Genomic DNA, 18,792 nt, shown 5'->3' with positions numbered 1-18,792 from the left:
CAAATTAAGTGTAAAAAAAATCATACAAAGATTATCACAGGATAATCTGTCTGGCTGTCATCTAACAATTTTAACAAAATATTTAAACAAAAAAACAAAATAAAACACAACAACAAACAAAAATGTTCCTCCTGTTCTAACACATGATAATCTTTTGATCTTACTTGTTTCAAAGCTGAATAAATCTCCTTTTAAAATCTTTTTTTACAAACAAAATCAGAGCTGCATTGTCCACCCAGATTAATCTTTCCCTTCTTCATCCGTTATATTCTAATGTTTGATGTAATTTACAAATGGTCTCCATATTGCATTTAGCCTTCAAAATGTAAGTTATCTTTTCTAATGGAAGGCTTGCTAACATCTGTCTCAACAATTGGTTTGTACTTGGTCTATTTGTTTTTATCCACGACAGAGCTATACATTTCTTGGCATAAAGCTGAGGTCTATAAATGCTCTTTCTTTTTTACTATATTGTTTCTCTGGATATAAACCCAACAGAAAAAGCTTTGGATCCAGTACTATTTCTTTTGAAATTAACTTTTCAATTATGTCTTATTTTTTTTTTCCAAAACATTTGGATTTTTCTACATTGCCAAATACGATGAAAAAAAGTTCCTCTATCTTCCATACACTTTCTGCATATGTCTGGTATATTTTTGTTATATTTATTTAATTCCACCAGTGTTACATATTTCCGCATTATCCATTTATACTGAATAAATTTGAGACACGTATTTATGGACATAGTTTGAGCCTTAATACAAACTTCTTCCCAATCTTTATCTGACAACTCAAATTGCAAGTCTTCTTGCCATGCATTTAACTTATACTTTGAACTTTCTGATGAATTAGTTGTCAAAAACTCATAAAATTCAGATATTTACATTTAGGCATTTGGCAGACGCTCTTATCCAGAGCGACTTACATTTTTATCTCATTACACATCTGAGCAGTTGAGAGTTAAGGGCCTTGCTCAAGGGCCCAACAGTGGCAACTTGGTGGTTGTGGGATTCGAACCTGGGATCTTCCGAACCGTAGTCCAATGCCTTAACCACTGAGCTACCCCTGGCCCGATATGATGCCCTTTCTCAAGTTATCTCTTGTCATAATTTTTTCTAATGACAAATGTGAGGGTTTATCAAGATTATTTTCCTGATTTGATTTTATGAAATTTCTTATCTGTAAGTATTAAATCTCTCAAGATTAAATTTGATCCTCAACTCCTCAAATGACATCATAGTGTCAGAATCTGTCAGATATAAATCTTGAATTATTATTATTAAAGTCCCTTTGATTCCCACAATTTAAAGGTTGCATTCTCTCTCCCTGGTACAAAGAACTGATTTCCCCAAATTGGACTGTATTGAGACAATAAATGTGTTTCTTTTAAGTAATTTTGTACTTCATACCATATCTTGACCATCTGTCTTACCCTTGGGTTTTTAGTTTGTGTCTGTATTTTTATTTATTTATTTTTTATTTTTTGCTGTATCTGAGTATATGTATGAAAGTATAGGCAAGTACAAATCATAAGATTCCATTTCTATCCAATGCGGAGACTCACCCGGTGAAAAATAAAACATGATAGACCTCTGCTGCGCAGCCCAGTAATACCACTCTACGTTTGGACATTTTAAACCTCCTCTATCATATGGAGGGTACAACAAAGACAAACAAAGCCTTGCCCTCCTATTATTCCATATGAATCTGACAAACATAGTTTTGATTTTTGAAAACATGTCTGAAGGTGGCATTAATGGAATATTTTAAAATAAATATAGTAATTTAGGTAGTACATTCATTTTTAAAATATTAATTCTCTCTATTGTAAATACTGGTAATAACATCCATCTGTCAATTGACTCATTAATTTCTGTAATTAATAGTTTATAGTTAGCATCAGCGATATTTTCCAATTTTGGCAAAATCTTTATTCCCAAATACTTGAACTGATCTACAACCTTAAATTGGATTGCCTCTGAAATTGGGTCCCTTCTTTCACTTGAATTTAGCAGTAATATAGAATATTTTGTTTTATTTACCCTATATCTCGAAATATCCCCAAATACTTTAATTAGCTGTAAAACAGCCGAAATAGAGTTACTCAAATTTTACTCAAAATAGATTTTACTTAAAAATGACATCATCAGCATATAAAGATATTCTGTGTTCTGTCGGTCCTATTATTATGTCACTAATTTGCTGATGTGAATGCATTCCAATTGCTAATGGTTCAATTGCTAGTGTGAATAACAAAGGAGAGAGCGGACATCCTCGTCGACATCCTTTGCTAATTTTGATTGGTTTGGAGATACTTCTATTAGTCTAAATCTCTGCCTTTGAGTTGTTATAAATGACTTTAACCCATTTTATGAAATTTTCTTTAACTCCAAATTTTTCTAAAACTCTAAAAAGATAGGGCCATTTGACCCTTTCTGAATTTTTTTTCTCGCATTGATAAGTTTGAGTTTGACATTTGTGAGATCTCAGTATTTTTAAAACAACATGTAGGTAGAACTTGTTCTTTTTATTGGAATTAACTGAACTTAAGCAATTGATATTGAACAAAATGATATTGCATCAAAAATGAGGGTATAAGGATTGCAATATAATGCTCCCAATGACACTACATTATGTACAAATACTAAGATACAGTCTGGCGGAGCTCATCTATGGCAGGTCTTAAAGGGTTAATGAGACAATATGGAAATTTATTGAGAGATGGACAAAGTGTATTAAAAAGTAAGGAGAGTAGATGTTGAAAAATGATGTACAGTGAAACCTCGAATTGCGAGTTCCGCAAGACGAGTGAAGATTTTTTTTTATAAATTTTGACCTGGAAAACAAACAAGTCTTGGTTTACGAGCGAGTGCCACGTGATTATAACTGAGCCAACGTTTTTAAATTAAAATTTTATTTGTCACATACAGTACACAGTCATACACAGTACGATATGCAGTGAAATGCTTACACAACCATCCGTGACCTAAAAAAAAAATTATTTAACGAAATTTAAAGAAATAATAACGAGAAATATAAAAATAGAAAAGAGTCAATAAATAAATAAATATCTTAACTATAAGAAAGTTTAACAAAATATACATGTTTTCAAGATTTAAGAATTGTAAACCTATCTGTACAAACAAAAATGAATTTAAATTCAAATAATATGTGGAATGAATGAAGTGTGCAATTGAGCATTGTTTGTGCAATATGTCAATTGTGCAATATGTGTGCAAGTGTGTGCAAATGTGCATTGTGTGTGCAAATGTGCTATGTCCATGATTGTCCAATCTACAGTGCGTAGGGGTGTGTGCACAGATGAGTAATGTTCATGAGTGTCCATGTCCATTTCTCTCTCTTGCGCTGCGGAATTGTGGGTAACTTCTCCCCTGCTCGGTCTTAGTGCGTGTCTCTCACTGGTATAATCAATATAAATGTACTGTTTACTATAACACTGTGACAACGTGTGTGTGCGTAAAACATTTTTTATTTTGTGTCTGTATGCGTGTGTGTACAGTGCGTGTGTGTACAGTGCGTGTGTGAAGCAAAAGCAAGTCTCATTAAAGAGGTTAAAGATCCATTTTCTTTCTCTGCTCAAGGCTCAGCCTGCTCCGTGTGTCTGTGTGCGTGTGCGTCATTGGACACCGTGCCCCCCCACCACACACACACACAGACCCCTCAAGTTTTCCCCTCACAGACACACAGACTCACACACACACGCTTTCTCTCTGCTCTATAGAGAAACACTGCTCTTTCGCTATTCTTTTTAAAGGTAAAGTGCAGGTCAATTTGTTTTAGTTTTAATTTACAACAGTAATTCTGTTAGTATGTCTCTCAATCAAGTGTCATTAGAGAGATTTCCTGTTTATTTTTAGGATAAAACAGTCTTTCCGTTGTGTGCGCATGTGTGAAAAGAGTGGAGAAATGGTAAGTATGTAAGACGAGAAAGGCGGAGAACGGAAACACTTATCTGTCGGGATTTTAAAGGTAAAGTTCAGGTTAATTTGTTTTATATTTAATTTATATTTTGTGTTAATTATTTTTATGTATTTATTTTCTAAGGCTGTGGAATGAATAATTTAAGTTTCCATTATTTCTTATGGGGAAATAATGAATTTTGATTTGGTTTACGAGTGTTTTGGAATTCTCTTCTTTAACGAATTATGCTCTCGTAATTCAAGGTTTCACTGTATTTGTGTTTTATAAATTAGTTCTAAAGGCTCCGTTTTTTATTTATCCTCATATATTTACACACATATCTGTAAAATATACGGCTGTTTATTATATTCTGCAGTCCTGTATAAATCTGTTTGACATATTTTACAGGTGCAAAAAAATTACATTTTATTAGTGCTTCATTAGTGTTAACCCTCTTACCTGAACACATTCACCCATGTGAAACATTTGGAATATTCCGCAAGTTCACCAGGACATTACATCATCCATAAAAATCATCCTGAGGATTATAGGAAAGAGAAGGAAATTAAGTTCTCTATTAGTTTTTAGATTATTTCAAATGTTATATTTTATTGATATTATGACATACATTAATAATCCCTTAGTACAGTGGGAGTATCTCTGGGAGTATTTTCCAGGGAAGACCAAGGTTTTCTTCCATGCCAGGGAACCATGGCTTGTCAGTATCCGTCCTGAGTCTGGATAAAGTGGAGAGTTCTATATCAAGAAAAGCATGTGGTGTAAAGCCTCTGCCAAATCAAATTAAATTAGAAAAAAAAATCTTAATTCTATAAACTTTTTAAACAGTAAGATGTGGGTTATCAAACATTGCTTTGACTGTGACGGTAGAAAGCGTCATCCGTAACTTTTACTGTATGCTGTGACTGTGTCAAGGTAACACGCAAATACACACAAAAAATTGGCAATTTGGGAACACCAGTAAGCCTAATCTGCATGTCGTTGGAGGAAACCAGAGTACCCAGAGGAACCCCAACAAGCATGGGGAAAACACACAAACTCTGCGCACACAAATCGACCCTCGACCCTAGAGGTGCGAGGTCACAGCACTAACCACTACGCCAACATACCACCTGCCTGAATGTATTTTGTATTGTTAAACACAAGTTTGCGTGAAATAATTACAATTAGTCAAGTTTAATTTTAAGAGTTATGAGAGTTAATATCATCCCTTAACTGATACAGTATGAGCCAGAATATCTGAAAAATTATTCAGTACTCTACTTGTTTGCTAGCACTTGCTGTTGCGAAGAAACAAGTGTATGTGCTAATAATATTATGATGATGTTTACACTACTGAAGACTGGCTTTGTTAAAAGTTTATTGATTTAGAGATGTGTTTAGGGGCTGGGGGACTTTTGGTAGTGAATAGTCAGAATGTCCACGTAGCTGGCTGAAAGAGCTTTCGGCGCTAGTCGGAGGTATTCGGCCCTCTGCCTCCATTTTGTCTCACTCACTTCCGGGTTTCTCGGCGCTGGCTGGGTTCGCTGCTGGAGCATTAAAAGCAGCCGCTTCACTAAACTCGCTTGAGGATTTTATTCTTTTTTGTTGTTGTTCGTGTTTAGTTGAGAGTGATAGTTTTATTAGTTTCGTGTTATACTTTGGCACAGGGCTGCTGAAGCGAACGAGCCATGAAGCTCCAGTTCTCCGACTCGTTAGCCTTAGCGTTAGTGATTTAGTTCTTAGGTTTGTTTTCTTGAACTGGTCAGTGTTGTGTGTGTATATATATATTTAAAAAAAAATAACCCGGTTTCTTTCAATGCTGCTGGAGACAAGAACGGCTGACTAGCCCCAGGTAAGAACACAGACGAGGGAAACGCCTGAAAAACATGTTTATGGGTTTCTTAATGTTTTATCAAGCATTTCGGTTTCTAGCATACAGCAGGAGTTTACTGCACAGAAGACAGCTCTTAAGTTATTAAAGTTCTCGCTCTTTTTCCACCCCAAAAAAACCAAACAAAAATATTTAACAGCGATTCTCGTCAGTGTGTTGTGCCAGTGTGAGCGCACTGTTAATGTGACTTTGACTTGTTTTGCTGCTTCACAAACATCGCCATTTACCTGCCGGGCCATTTCCTCGTTCGTGTACTGGAATGAATATGCTTTCGAGAAGCATTGATTTCAGACAGTGCTCAAGTCAGGTTGTTTAGCTGTGTCTGTATGTATGTGTGTACGTGTGTGTGTGTTACATGCTTGTAAAACCTTTTGTTTAATGTATGACGTTGATGATCATTTAGAAGGATCAGCAGGCGCGTGCCATGTTGGTCAGACTCACCTGAGAACAGGAAACCACAGAGAACCTCAGACTGCAAATCTGTCATCTGCTCTATGAGATCTAACAACAGACATGCACATCCTCTTTAAGATGTAGTCATTATAGACAGTATTAATCTTATACAGAAATTTTTCAACAAGTTCAACAATTCTACCCCTCAAGATTGTTCTGACAGACTGTCCAGGACAGGCTTGCTTTAATTTAATTGTAAATTTCTATCATTTCTGAGATATATAAATGCATACATTTCGTTTTTATGCACAGAGCATGTTTAATCACACGAGCTGCATTTCTTGTTTCCAGCCTCACACCTCTATTGCTGGTTTGGTTGCTGGTGATCCTGCTAAGCAACATTCCACTTGGAACTTGACGAAGCAGCGTATCGTTCATATCTGAGTTTATGTCTTGTATAGAAGACAGAGGGAGAGTGTTCGTTTACACCGTGTTCAAAAAAGTTTGGAAAGTACAGGGGAATGGAAAGCCTAATCAGCATCCTATCGGACTGGTTTGGGGAGCTTTAGTGATAAGCAGGAAGGAGGAAACGACAAAACAAGTTTGTTAGTTTTTTTCCCCCTCCTTTGAATATGTTTAGTTTTATTTGCATGTAAAATATAGAATCGGGTACTTTATAGTGCAGTCAGTGTCAAAGCTCTGTTCAAATATTTACACACCCTCAACAATAAAAAAATATATTAAATGTGCTACTATAGGGAATTCCAAAAAGCCCAATACAAATTAGAAACTTTTTAAATCAGAATTTTTAGTACTTTTAACAGTGGTCATTATTGCAAACTAACTTTACAGAATCATAAAAAATATATTTGAAAAAAAGTTTAAAAAGTGTGAGGAAATATTTGGTTTTTATACTTGGTTAATATTAGATATGTTTTTTAAGAATGACTTTGGCCAAAGATGAATGTATTGAAATCATTCTCATGTCTGGATCAGGGGGTGGTAATTTCTCCCAGATATGTGTGAAGACTGTTGGAACGTCCTCTATATTTTTTCTTGATGTTTGGGTGATATCATAAAAGCTGCAACCTTTTAATATGCAGTTTGTTTTCACCTGGAATTATGAATGTAGTGTACTTCCAAAGTAATTTAAGGTAATTAAATGAATCATTATTAGATTTTAGATTAAATAATTCAAGGTAAAAAAGGTGTGCATGTAATAGGAAGTCAGTGATGAGAAAAATACGGTTAATTTTTTTTTTCTGATTGGGTGGGTTAGAAAAATTACTAGCACAAGTGAAATGTTTTATATTTGTTTTAGGATGCCAATTTTTTTTTGTCTAAATTAAATGAACAAACACATGAGCATGAAAAAAATATTTAAAACAATTTCATGTTTAATTTCAATTTCATGTCTTTGATTTGCAGAGCTTTTGTGAGCAGAAACACAGCTGCTGAGACTGAGGTGGTAGTAACCAAACTTGGAAAACCGGCAAAATGCCTATTCCTCCACCACCTCCTCCTGGACCTCCACCTCCCCCTACTTTCAGCCAGGTAGCTGCAGTACAAAGCATTCACCATACAGTCTCTGAATTTCTATGTTCACTAATGCCATTTCATTTATTATTTATTCAGATTCCATTGTGTTGCACTGAGCATTACAATGGTGTTGTATGACATAATGATACAATAAGGTTAACTGATTTAGATGTGGCTTGATTTGAACCTCTGTCAAGAATGAATCCCTTTTTTGCTTTTTTTTGGTGTACAGGCCAACACTACCCCTCCCAAGCTGTCACGTGATGAAGCTAAAGGAAGAGGAGCCCTGTTGTCAGACATATGCAAAGGGGCCAGGCTGAAAAAAGTCACAAACGCCAATGACAGAAGTGCGCCTGCTCTTGAGAGTAGGTCGCCGAGATAAGAGCAGCACAATCAAGAGAACTTATTAAAGAGGAAACATTAATGTTTGACTAGACCTTCATTATGGCTAATCATCCATCTTGTGTGTGTGTGTGTGTGTGTGTGTGTGTGTGTGTGTGTGTGTGTGTGTGTGTGCGCGCGCGCGTGTGTCTTCTTAGAATCTGGAGGGGGTGGAGGTGGCGGCGGCAGCAGTGGAGGAGGAGGAGGAAGTGGAGGGGGCTTTGGTGGTGGCTCTGGACCAATGCCAATGGGAGGCTTGTTTAGTGGAGGAGTGCCCAAACTTCGTCCAGTGGGAGGTAGTTTTATAAGGTCCTTAACAAAGTATGACTGCTAGTCATCTTTAGGAGTAGTTACTTGAGTTATTCTCTTAATAAATTCCTGAGTTTGTCAAATTTGATGAGATGTTTCACAAATTTAACTCATTCTTTAAAACAATTACACTTTCATAAAGCCTGGTTAAGCTTTAAATAAATCTGATGGAATTTTTTAAACTTAAAATCTCATACATATTAGTTAAGCTATAGACTATTTAACTTTAATATTTTATATTGCGTTAAAAATATTGCAAAACTGTTTTGTGTAAAAATATTTATTACTACACTTTCTTGTTATCCTGGTCAGAATTGTGGTGGACCCAGAGCCTATCATGGGAGCACTGTGTGCCTCTTATCCAGGGTGTATGAGGATAAACCGCACATTGCATGCAGACTTTAACAAATTACTTCACACCTATTTGGCAATTTGGCATAATCAATCCATCAAGTGGTTTGTTTTTGGGAGGTATGAGAAGAACCTGAAGGGAACATGTGAAAATCCTCCTATAGCTGAAAAGAGTTGTTTTTTTTTGTTTAAGGTCAAGAAGTATTATTTTGCACTTTGGGTTTGAATCGGTACCTGGTTTTGAGCCAGTCTATTTATCATGCCTCTTAAAATAAAATGTACGATTCCCAAACTAGGAAAAACTGAATTACAAGGAGCAAACCCATGCTATGTTTTGGTCTTTGTGTCAAACGAAACTATTGTTATAGTATATTAATAATCGGCTTTATTTTGGAGGGACTAAAAAAGTTTTTTTTTTTTTACCAAACAATTCAGCAATTTAATATGGATTAAATAGCAAATGGTGTTGATGCCGTTGTATTATTTACAGACGGCACCGCTGGCAGAGCAGCACTTCGGCCTCCAGGTTCGCGTCCCGCTATGCCACGTCCTACGAGTCAGCAACCAAGTGAAGACAGATCCTCACCCCCTCAGCAACCTAGGAATCCTCGCCCATCGCTACCTGACATTTTGAAACCGAGCAGCGGCGGCAGCTCTGCGAAACCCAGCAGCTCTGCCCCTCCTCCTCCCCCGCCTTTCAATCGCCGTGGAAATAACCCCCCTCCCCCTCCCACTCCCAGTCAGAGCTCTGGTCGTTCTTATGGGGTAGAGAAGCCCCTTCCACCACCTAGTACAAACAGAGCACCTCCTCCTCCATCACCTGCACGTGAAGCACTGGCAAAAGCTACTTCTCGCTCTTCACCTGTAATTGCATCATCTCTACCACCCCCTCCTCCTTACCGACAGCCCCCTTCAGTGGCTAATGGTGATCCACCACCTGAGTTGCCCCAGAGGCGGAACTCGCTTCATAGGAGGAGCAGTGGCCACGCTCGTAGCCAAGCCCCACCACCACCACCGCCTCCATCCCAGCAAAACAACCGACCACCACCGCCAGCTCGAGACCCTCCAGGACGCAAACATGGTAACTCAGAGTTATTTTCTGTTAGAAATGTTTGTAAAAATTCCTATGCTTCTTTAAAAAAAAATTAGCATGATTGTTTTTATTATTAAAGGCCCTCAAGGTCCCCCTGCTGCATCGCGGAATGGGACTCGTGACGCACCCCCTCCTCCTCCCCCGGCCCGCGTACAAAGTGGTAGCTCGCAAAATTCCTACGAGAGCCGATCGAGGCACCCGCCACCTGTCTCTTCTGGTCGCCAACCCACATCACATCCTCCCCCACCTCCACCTATGCGAAACGGACATGCGCCTGTCCCTAGGAGTTTCACTGGTGAGTCTGCATTACCTTATTGAAAACATTTCCAAACAAGATCACATTTTGTTTCCGTATTTGAATTTAAAAAAGGGCCAAACCATTTGAATTGCACAGTGGCATTGTTATTCTGGAATATGTCTTGGGCCTCAGTGAAGGGGACATTCTAATGCTACAGTATATATGTGTGTTTGTGTGCAGTTTGGGGAAAATCCTGTTAATCAGTAAAAACATGAAATGAAAAAATTGGGAGAACCATAAAGTTCAGGTGTCATTTATGTTAACATGCACAACTGCTGATATGATTACATCTGTCCCTGTAAACTAAGCATATAGTGTTTATTTCCAAGCTATGATTTACACATATAATCTAAGCTTAGCACCATGTGCAGTCCGAAACGTTTCATAGACCGCTGCAGGCTACTAGATCCATTGCTGCGATTTTTTTTCACAGTATTCAGCAGAATATTATAAAACCAGGTTTTATGACTTTGTGTGACAACAAGATTTAAGATTTTTTTGGATTGAAGATTATGAAAGCAGCCTGAGAGTACACGAGAGGTCAAGTTTAGATGTTTGCCTTCAAACATTAGTGTCTAATCATAGTTTTTTAACTTTGGGTGTTATCAGGGGCAGGAAATAGCACTACAGTCAAATGATCTCCTAGGAATTCAAATTGAGCCTCTGCAGTTCCTCTTCATGTAAACCAATACAGAGATCATCATCTGAATTTCAATTGTTTGGGAAGAAGCATGTCTATAGTACTTATTGTTTGACTCACAGGTGAAGTTCATGGTTAAACATTTTGGAAAGTGTAGAAAAGGGAATTAGTTGTATTTCTTTTTCTTTAATTTTTTTTTATTTATGATGAAAGAGAAACTAATGGTATATAAAGTAATAATATGGCTATGGCCTAGATCATCTAGGGTACTTTATGTGCTGTTGTTGCTGATATACAGATAACATGCGATAAGTAGAAGTTACTTACGGGAATAAGTAAGCACCTCCTCGAAAATGAGTTCACGTTTTAAAAACAATTCATTTTATGAAAAACTCATTTATTGTTTGAAAAACTCCCTCAGCTGCTTCATAAAAAACCTTTTCAAATGCAAATAAAGCATTCCATTTGTGTAGTATAGAAGTGTATATTTCTTCAATAGGTAAGTATAAAACTGTTCTTGTGTATCCTTGTTTCCCAGATGACTTTGAATCCAAGTACTCCTTCCATCCTGTTGAGGATCTGCCACCTCCAGAAGAGTACAGACAGTTCACAAAAATCTATCCCAGTAAAACCAATAAAGGTGAGCATCAGGTTTTTTTTTCTTTTCAAAGCATTCCTCCCAGCTATATATATTAAACATTTAACAGTTTCTGCAATATATCCACAAAATGAGAAAAGCATTTCAGTAAGTGCATTTACATGAGCCGTAATATTCCACTTATAATTAGAATATAAGACCAAAACTGGCATCATGTAACGATGTCAGTTGGAACAGTCAAGCTATATCCAGAACAATCCGAATGAGCGGAGGGGTGTGAACCTTTGATAAGCTAACTTGATTCTATTCCGGATCACACAGCTCAGTGAGAACAGCTTAATCCCATCAGTCTTTTTTTCAGGCTTTCCCTAAGTGGCCTGATGGTAAAAGAAGGAGCACTGATTGGCTTACTTTTACATACAGTAAAGTATCCGTTGTCTTGCACAAACCCCTGCTCTTACAAACCCACTTCAAATCAGAAAAGACTGTTAATTAGTTGATTTGTTAAACCAGGTGTGCTCGGAGCTCCGAAAACATTAGAGAGGCAGGGTGTCCTCCTGGGACAGAGTTGAGAACCTTTGATCCAACCGGTCATAAAAATTCTTGTAAAGAATCAAAACGCAGAGGTGGGATTAGAGAAATCATCTTTTATTTTCTGTTTTCATCTGTTATTTTTGTCAGATGAATGTGAGAATGTGAGGTCAGGTTGTTATTGGTCACAGCAAATAAGGGTATAAGGGTGGTTCCGTCTCTCTCTGTCTAAATTGCATTGAGAATGTACACTTTTTAAGGGCTAATTTTGGGCTCTACATGAATAAATACACAAGCCAAAAGAGTTCTTGTCGGTAAACAATCAGTTGTTAAAGAGGGTCTGGACTCTCCCAAGACTCGTGAGTATGTGAGATAAATGGTTTTGTATATCTATACTTTACCTGAGTGTTTTTTTCCTCTCATGCTGCTTTGCCACCATGCCTGATAAACTTTCTGCATTCTGTCACACTACAGCCATGACGCGAGGAGCTCCACCTGCGCCACCTGTTGGGAGATGATGTGCACTCAAAGAGAAAAATGGCTAAACCTTATTGTGGAATCGAATTATACACATATACATGTACACACACTATCACCGCTGTATGCAAAAGAGACCAGAAGCTGTCTTTTAGCAGAATGCAAAATGAAACTTTACCTGACTAACTGAAATATTCTCAGGTGAGGAGGATTTAGGCCATTAGTTAATAATAACAATAATAATAATAATAATAATGTGACCAAACTTTTGCACATATGTTTAAAAGATTTAGAAGTTGCGTTTATAAATAAATAGTAACTATGCATTCCAAGTGAAAAAAAGACACTTTTTCGTACATCTAAAATATAATGAATGTTTTAAGCACACTACATGATGTCTGAAAAGCTCCAGCCGGATGTACCTCGAGACCAGAGAACACTGTAAAGTGTCATGGTCCTGATCAGTTCATATGTTCATTCTGTTAAGTGTTAAGAGGACCCAAACTACACAAGCTTATATATGCATTCCACATTCTTTGTGTAACAGATACCATAGTACCATTTTTGTAGCACTTGTTAATCATCATTAACACTATTAGAGTGCAAGGAGAGATTGTAGAAGGTAATCAGTAGACAATCGTTGCATTATAACACGTAAATAGTGACTTTTTTTGTCACAGAATAATAATGAAAAAAAAATAGAATTACTGTATCATCTGTTTCTCTCATAAGGGATCAAATGTGTCATTATTAGATAAAAAGTTTATAACTGTTATTAAAAAAAATCATGTTGATTATTTGGCCAACATGAATGTTTTGGGGGGCTATACAATTTTTCATTGTACAAACCCTAAATACTTCTACACTTCATCTATGAAATTGATGTGGATGAATAGTTAAGCAACCATTTGTTTTATTTTTCAGCTAAAGTGGGTTGCCAAACGTGCAAATGCATTATTTCTATCTGTGAAAAGGGATTTTTTTTTTTTATAGGTATTGATTTAGCAGATTTTAACCACTTCTGTAAAACTGACCAAATGCATACCCTAAGTGCCACTAAGCCCACTATGTATTTACAGTAGGCTCTGCCATGTTTGTGTAAAGGGCCTGCTTGTATACGTGTGGTGCGAACTGTGCTGCTGAAAATACCACAGTCTTCTCCGGTTTTTATCTCGAATTACTTTGGAATACGTAGAATGCTCAAGCAGAATTGACTGTTTCCAATCTTTCACTAATTTACTGATACCATTTTTTAATGCAAAATCTAAATGTAATGTATAAAACACTATATGTAGGTAGGAATTTTAATGTGTATAAAAGAATATTGTGTATAATGTATGATAGAGAATTAAACAACAGCCTATAATTGAGCATATGACAGAAGAATATTAATAGCAAAGGATAAAGCCTGGTTTAATACCAGGACCCTTTTTTTGTTTATTGACCAGGGGACATATTATGATATATGTCCTTTTCACATTTTTCTTGGCTGATTGTAATTTTAAGTAAGTTACAGTGGCCTTGCCAAATGTTCACATTGAGACGTTTAGGGTGTGTGTGTTTGTATGTATGACTTTGTCTTGTTAAATTTTAAATAAAACGGTTATGGGGGAAAATATTATCTGCTTTTGCTTGTTCTTGTTGCTTATATACATCGTTTAAGTTTAATAAAGACTAAAAGTTCGAGTATTTTATCGCATATTATCACCTCAGATAAAGAGAATTCACACTGGCTTTAAACATTTCCCGGGAATTCTTCCCCCCTCACAAGTTTTATCAACAAAGCAAATACCCGCCAACTAAAACGTGGCCCAACCCTTCAAGGGGCGGGGTCGGTGTTCCTATTGGATGTTTACACCCCTTGAGGTTAATCTAGCCAATCAGGACTCAGCTGAGTGTGCGAAAACGCGCCAGCTGGTGTGTAAAGTGTTTCTCAGAGCTGAATAGCGCGCCACTTGTGTGTGAGACGAGAAGCTTGCCTGAGCGCTTTCGTAACTGGAAAGGGACAATTAAAAAAAAGCAGCAACGTTTTTTCCTGACATTAGGTAAGAAACAAGAACTGCATGAGTTACATTTATTTATTGAGACGTGTGTCTGTAATGTGTAGAGCTGTGCATAAAGTGCAGGGGTTTAAACCCGGAAGTGGTAGATGTGTGGCGTGCTGCTTGGCGCCAAATACAAGAATAAGCCAGTTGTGTCGACTAATTCGCCAAAGACTTACATACAAGTCAGGAATTAATTACAGAACTTCAAATTAATTTTCCACTTTACTTAATCGTTTCTTGCAAGCTTTTTGATGTTTAAAATAGTTTGTTACTTTGGCTTTTATGAGGTTTAGGCGCCAAGAGGAGCTCACTGAGCAGGCCAGGCTGTTTCACAGCTAATCATGTTTTCTGCTTTAATCTACTACAGAAAACTACAGTGACTTTGTTATACCCTCCTGAGCTGGCACGATTTATCATTGTTATCGTTATTATTTTTAATTTATGAAACTGTATTGAGCAAACGAGCATTACTTCAGATGTGTGCTTCATTTTAGAAAAATTGTATTTCATTCTTCTTCTCAGGTACATCCTGGTCTGGTGAAAATGCCGAGCACTCGCTCTCAGAGACAACCAACCCTTCAGTTCCCCAAGCGCAAGTCCTCCAGAATCACTTCCCAACCCAAAAGTTTATCTCGGCCCGACCCGGAGCATGCCCTGGATCCCCGGACCATCCCTTTATCTCCCAGAAAGACAAACGTGGGGGTCAGAAGTGTCCCTCTTTCCCCCATGAAGCCGGTTTCGGGCGTCCAAAACATTTCGCTTTCTCCCAGAAAACCAAGCGTTACAGACATCCGGGCCGTTCCCCTGTCCCCGCAACACCACACGCTCCAAAGCATGCGTCCATCCGAGAGACTCCCTCTGAGCCCCAGAAAGCGTACAGGTATTACAAACTTTGAGCACTTTTTAATTTTTATTGTGCATACACAAAATGTATTAAATACTGATCGATCTGTTTATTTCTATCTTCCCCATAGGTGATGAGAACAGATGCAACCTGCCACAGTCTTTACTTGGTTCTCCTCCTAAACAGAGATGCCCCTCACTAGGCTCTCCTCGCAAGCTGTCCTTTAACGAGAACACCCCCGTCTTCACATCTCCTCCACGGGCTGCCCCGGTGGACTTTAAAGTCCCCATTTCACCCGCAGTTTGTCCTTCTCCCAAATGCTTGAAAGAACCTGCCAAAGCAGAGTCTGATGCGCCAGAGAGGGCGCCGACCCCTGTTGCCAAAAGTACGGTTCTGTTTATCATATTATAGACTACTTTTGTTTGAAAAGTTTGTGTATATATACACATATATGTACATTTTAAAATATCAATGTTTTTTGCTACTTTTTTTTCAGAATCGCAGTACCAGTGTGTGAAACAGGCTCTTCACACAGCCGTGCCTGAGCGACTGCTCTCTCGAGAGACGGAGCGAGGGGTTATCGTGTCCTTCCTGGAGAAACATGTGGTACCGGGTAAGCCGTCTAGCTTGTACATCTCTGGAGCTCCTGGAACGGGGAAGAGTGCCTGCTTGAACTGTGTGCTTCAAGAACGCAAGGTGGGATTTAAGAACGGATCTCAGGAAGACTACGGAATTTATACTTGCTTATACAAAGCTACACTGGCGAGGTACATAAAAAAAATTCTGTTGCTGGTTTTTCAGGATTTGCTAAAAGGAGTGCAGACTGTGGTGATTAACTGCATGACCCTGCGTAGCTCACATTCGATCTTCCCCCTTCTGGCTGAAAAACTGGGAACGTCCAGAGGTTACAGCAACGGCAAGCTTGAGAAACTGCTGACCAGTTCGGGCCCCACTGTGTAAGTCTGATTCTTATACATGGCACTGTCTATCTATCTGCAATGGGCTTTATATAATTAAAGTGTGATTGTGTGTTTCTGGCAGTCTGTTGGTTCTGGATGAGATGGATCAGCTGGACAGCAAAGCCCAAGACGTCCTCTATACCATCTTTGAATGGCCTTATCTTCCTAAGTCGCGGCTGTGTCTTATTGGTAAGGTCTACGCCATGTGGTCTTATACGCAACATACGGGTGTTTCTCGAGTTAACCCTTTTGTTTGTTTAATCTTTCAATTCTCAGGTATTGCAAACGCACTCGACCTGACGGACCGTATTTTGCCCAGACTGCAGGCGAAGCCCCACTGCAGACCGCAGCTGCTTCACTTTCCACCGTACAGTCGCCAGGAGCTGGCAGCCATCGTCCAGGACCGGCTCACACAGGTAATCCATCACTCACATGCACATCATATATAGTCATGCATTTTGAAATTGATCATTCTTGCACTTCTTACTAGAAATTTTGACTTTCTTTTTCCTTTTTTTTGAAAAACTTTTTACTTTTCCAGGTGACGGGAGAAGGGGTCCTCGACGCTGCTGCTGTTCAGTTTTGTGCCAGAAAGGTGTCCGCAGTCTCGGGAGACGCTAGAAAAGCATTGGACATCTGCAGGTATCCGAGAGCTCTGGTTAAAGTGGTTTATACAGCGTTTGTTTAGGCCAGATTTCTCAAATTTGTATTTCCCTCCCTCGCACAAACAGGCGAGCTGTAGAGATGGTGGAGTCTAACGCCCGTTCCAGAACGTCTCCTGAATCAGCAAACACTAACACAAAAGGTAAGCATGAGTAAACAATCTTAAAACGTGAACTCAAGAGGAAGCGAGTGAGTTAAATGCATTATATTTCCCCCCCCCTCTCGTTGCAGCTTCACGTGTAAGTGTTCCTCAGGTTGCACGGGTGCTGTCGGAGGTGTATGGAGACCGCATGGCCTCCAGCGGGGGAGAGGAAGGAGAAAGCTTCCCTCTGCAGCAGAAATTGCTGGTCTGCTGCTTGCTCCTGCTTACACGCAACGGCAAGAGCCGAGAGATCCAGCTGGGCAAGGTGAGCTTCGGCGGGGGGAATCAAATAAATCAAATGGTCTTTTGGGTTAATTTTAGTAGCGCTTTCTGTTCGAGGCTACTGTCTCCCCAGTCTGAGGGTGTGCCTAGTGCGATACTCTATGGAAAGTGAAAGTTTCTTAAATAGAAGCATTACTGAATCCATGAGACATGGATTCATCACTTCGAGCCTGAGCGTAAATGACGTAGTATGGAACAGAAACCTTCTTAATCACAGATTGAGAAAGTTCAAAGGTCACCCATCAGCTGAAAAATTCAGCAATATGTACAATTTCCTGTGGTTCTTGAGGGCCAGTATGGGAACAGTATCAGTAAAAAGGTTCAACAATCAACAGTGCTCATCAGTGCATTTGTGGCTCGCAGCCTAATGAGCCTAACTTTATTTACTTTATTTTAAATGCGGGAATACGAAAGCAATGAGATTTTGTCAAAATTATTTCTTTTAAAAATTAAAGTTTACATTCATGCATTTGGCAGACGCTCTTATCCAGAGCAACTTACGTTTTTTTTTTTATCTCATTATACATCTGGGCAGTTGAGGGTTAAGGGCCGCGCTTAAGGGCCCAACAGTGGCAACTTGGTGGTTGTGGGTTTTGAACCTAGGATCTTCTGAACTGTAGTCCAATGCAGGAGATGGTGTAGAAAACTGACCGCTGGAATCCTGTGCTTTTGTGTTTGCAGCTGTGCGAGACGTACAGTAAGCTGTGCCAGCAGAGGCAGGTCAGTGGTGTGGGCCAAGGCGAGTGTCTCTCACTCTGCAGTTTACTAGAGAGCAGAGGCATCTTCTCTCTCAAGAAGGCCAAGGAAGCACGACTCACCAAGGTAAACGCCCTTTCACAGACATTTTGAGGCTTTGCATGCAAAAGTGACTGAGAATGATCATGGACTAGTAGGCAGTTGGGCCACAGAGAATGTTTAATACATGTAAGAATTAAATCATCGACAAGGTTTAAACATTTACTATTGAACTTGTATCATTTTTAAAATAATTTTTAGTTTATTGGCTCAGTGTGTACCACACCATTATCTTTGAACATTTGCTGCTCACTTTCTGAAAGGAAGTGCATGTTTATTAAATGTGTTCCTGGCCCGATATTAAAACTTGTCTGTTTTCGTTGATAGATCTCTCTGAAGATTGAAGAGAAGGATGTAGAGAACGCGTTGAAGGATCGTGCGTTTCTGGGAAGCATCCTGGCTGCGGGTCTGCCGTGATCTCCTTTAACACACCTATAATACTCCTCCATCCGCCATCATGTTACCTTGAGACCTTCGCTTTTCACTATTTATTTTAATGCTTTTTTTTTAAATGCTTTTTTTTTTTTTTATGGAGAAGGTCTTTGCTTTTTTTTTATTATTATTGAGATTAAGTGTACATTTACGTTTATATGTAAATAAATGTACAGGATTTTAAAGTTCAACCTCAGTGGTGACATTT

General features: G+C 38.6%; 2 protein-coding genes across 3 annotated transcripts; both read left to right on the top strand.

Moving 5' to 3' along the window:
* The first annotated feature begins 5,416 nt into the window (after positions 1-5,416).
* wipf2a (WAS/WASL interacting protein family, member 2a) lies at positions 5,417-14,040 on the top strand. Of its 2 annotated transcripts, none has more exons than XM_053513614.1 (8): positions 5,417-5,773; positions 7,634-7,759; positions 7,977-8,109; positions 8,284-8,421; positions 9,276-9,866; positions 9,958-10,173; positions 11,355-11,456; positions 12,420-14,040. In XM_053513614.1, the coding sequence occupies exons 2-8, from the start codon at positions 7,703-7,705 to the stop codon at positions 12,461-12,463; spliced, it is 1,281 nt and encodes a 426-aa protein (XP_053369589.1). In that variant the 5' UTR covers positions 5,417-5,773; positions 7,634-7,702; the 3' UTR covers positions 12,464-14,040. The 2 variants fall into 2 exon arrangements, with proteins under 2 accessions (XP_053369589.1, XP_053369590.1); XM_053513615.1 differs by lacking the exon at positions 5,417-5,773 and adding an exon at positions 5,866-6,806.
* Positions 14,041-14,371: 331 nt separating this feature from the next.
* cdc6 (cell division cycle 6 homolog (S. cerevisiae)) lies at positions 14,372-18,775 on the top strand. The gene is made up of 12 exons (XM_053512924.1): positions 14,372-14,467; positions 14,990-15,347; positions 15,442-15,696; positions 15,808-16,007; positions 16,113-16,267; positions 16,353-16,459; positions 16,547-16,686; positions 16,812-16,912; positions 17,002-17,075; positions 17,165-17,340; positions 18,039-18,179; positions 18,480-18,775. The coding sequence occupies exons 2-12, from the start codon at positions 15,011-15,013 to the stop codon at positions 18,567-18,569; spliced, it is 1,776 nt and encodes a 591-aa protein (XP_053368899.1). The 5' UTR covers positions 14,372-14,467; positions 14,990-15,010; the 3' UTR covers positions 18,570-18,775.
* Positions 18,776-18,792: the final 17 nt, after the last annotated feature.

The sequence above is a fragment of the Clarias gariepinus genome, chromosome 15 (assembly GCF_024256425.1).
Source record: "Clarias gariepinus isolate MV-2021 ecotype Netherlands chromosome 15, CGAR_prim_01v2, whole genome shotgun sequence".
NCBI classification, from domain to species: domain Eukaryota; kingdom Metazoa; phylum Chordata; class Actinopteri; order Siluriformes; family Clariidae; genus Clarias; species Clarias gariepinus.
The sequence above is the reverse complement of the archived record's forward strand: the minus strand, read 5'-3'. Positions and strand labels throughout refer to the sequence as shown.

Bases quoted from the DNA above. Each gene is read 5' to 3' on its own strand.
- cdc6 (XM_053512924.1), top strand. From the start codon at position 15,011: ATGCCGAGCACTCGCTCTCAGAGACAACCAACCCTTCAGTTCCCCAAG. The intron at 15,348-15,441 runs GTATTACAAACT...TCTTCCCCATAG, and splicing joins GAGCCCCAGAAAGCGTACAG to GTGATGAGAACAGATGCAAC. The intron at 16,460-16,546 runs GTAAGGTCTACG...TTCAATTCTCAG, and splicing joins GTCGCGGCTGTGTCTTATTG to GTATTGCAAACGCACTCGAC.
- wipf2a (XM_053513614.1), top strand. From the start codon at position 7,703: ATGCCTATTCCTCCACCACCTCCTCCTGGACCTCCACCTCCCCCTACT. The intron at 7,760-7,976 runs GTAGCTGCAGTA...TTTGGTGTACAG, and splicing joins CTCCCCCTACTTTCAGCCAG to GCCAACACTACCCCTCCCAA. The intron at 8,422-9,275 runs GTAGTTTTATAA...TATTATTTACAG, and splicing joins CAAACTTCGTCCAGTGGGAG to ACGGCACCGCTGGCAGAGCA.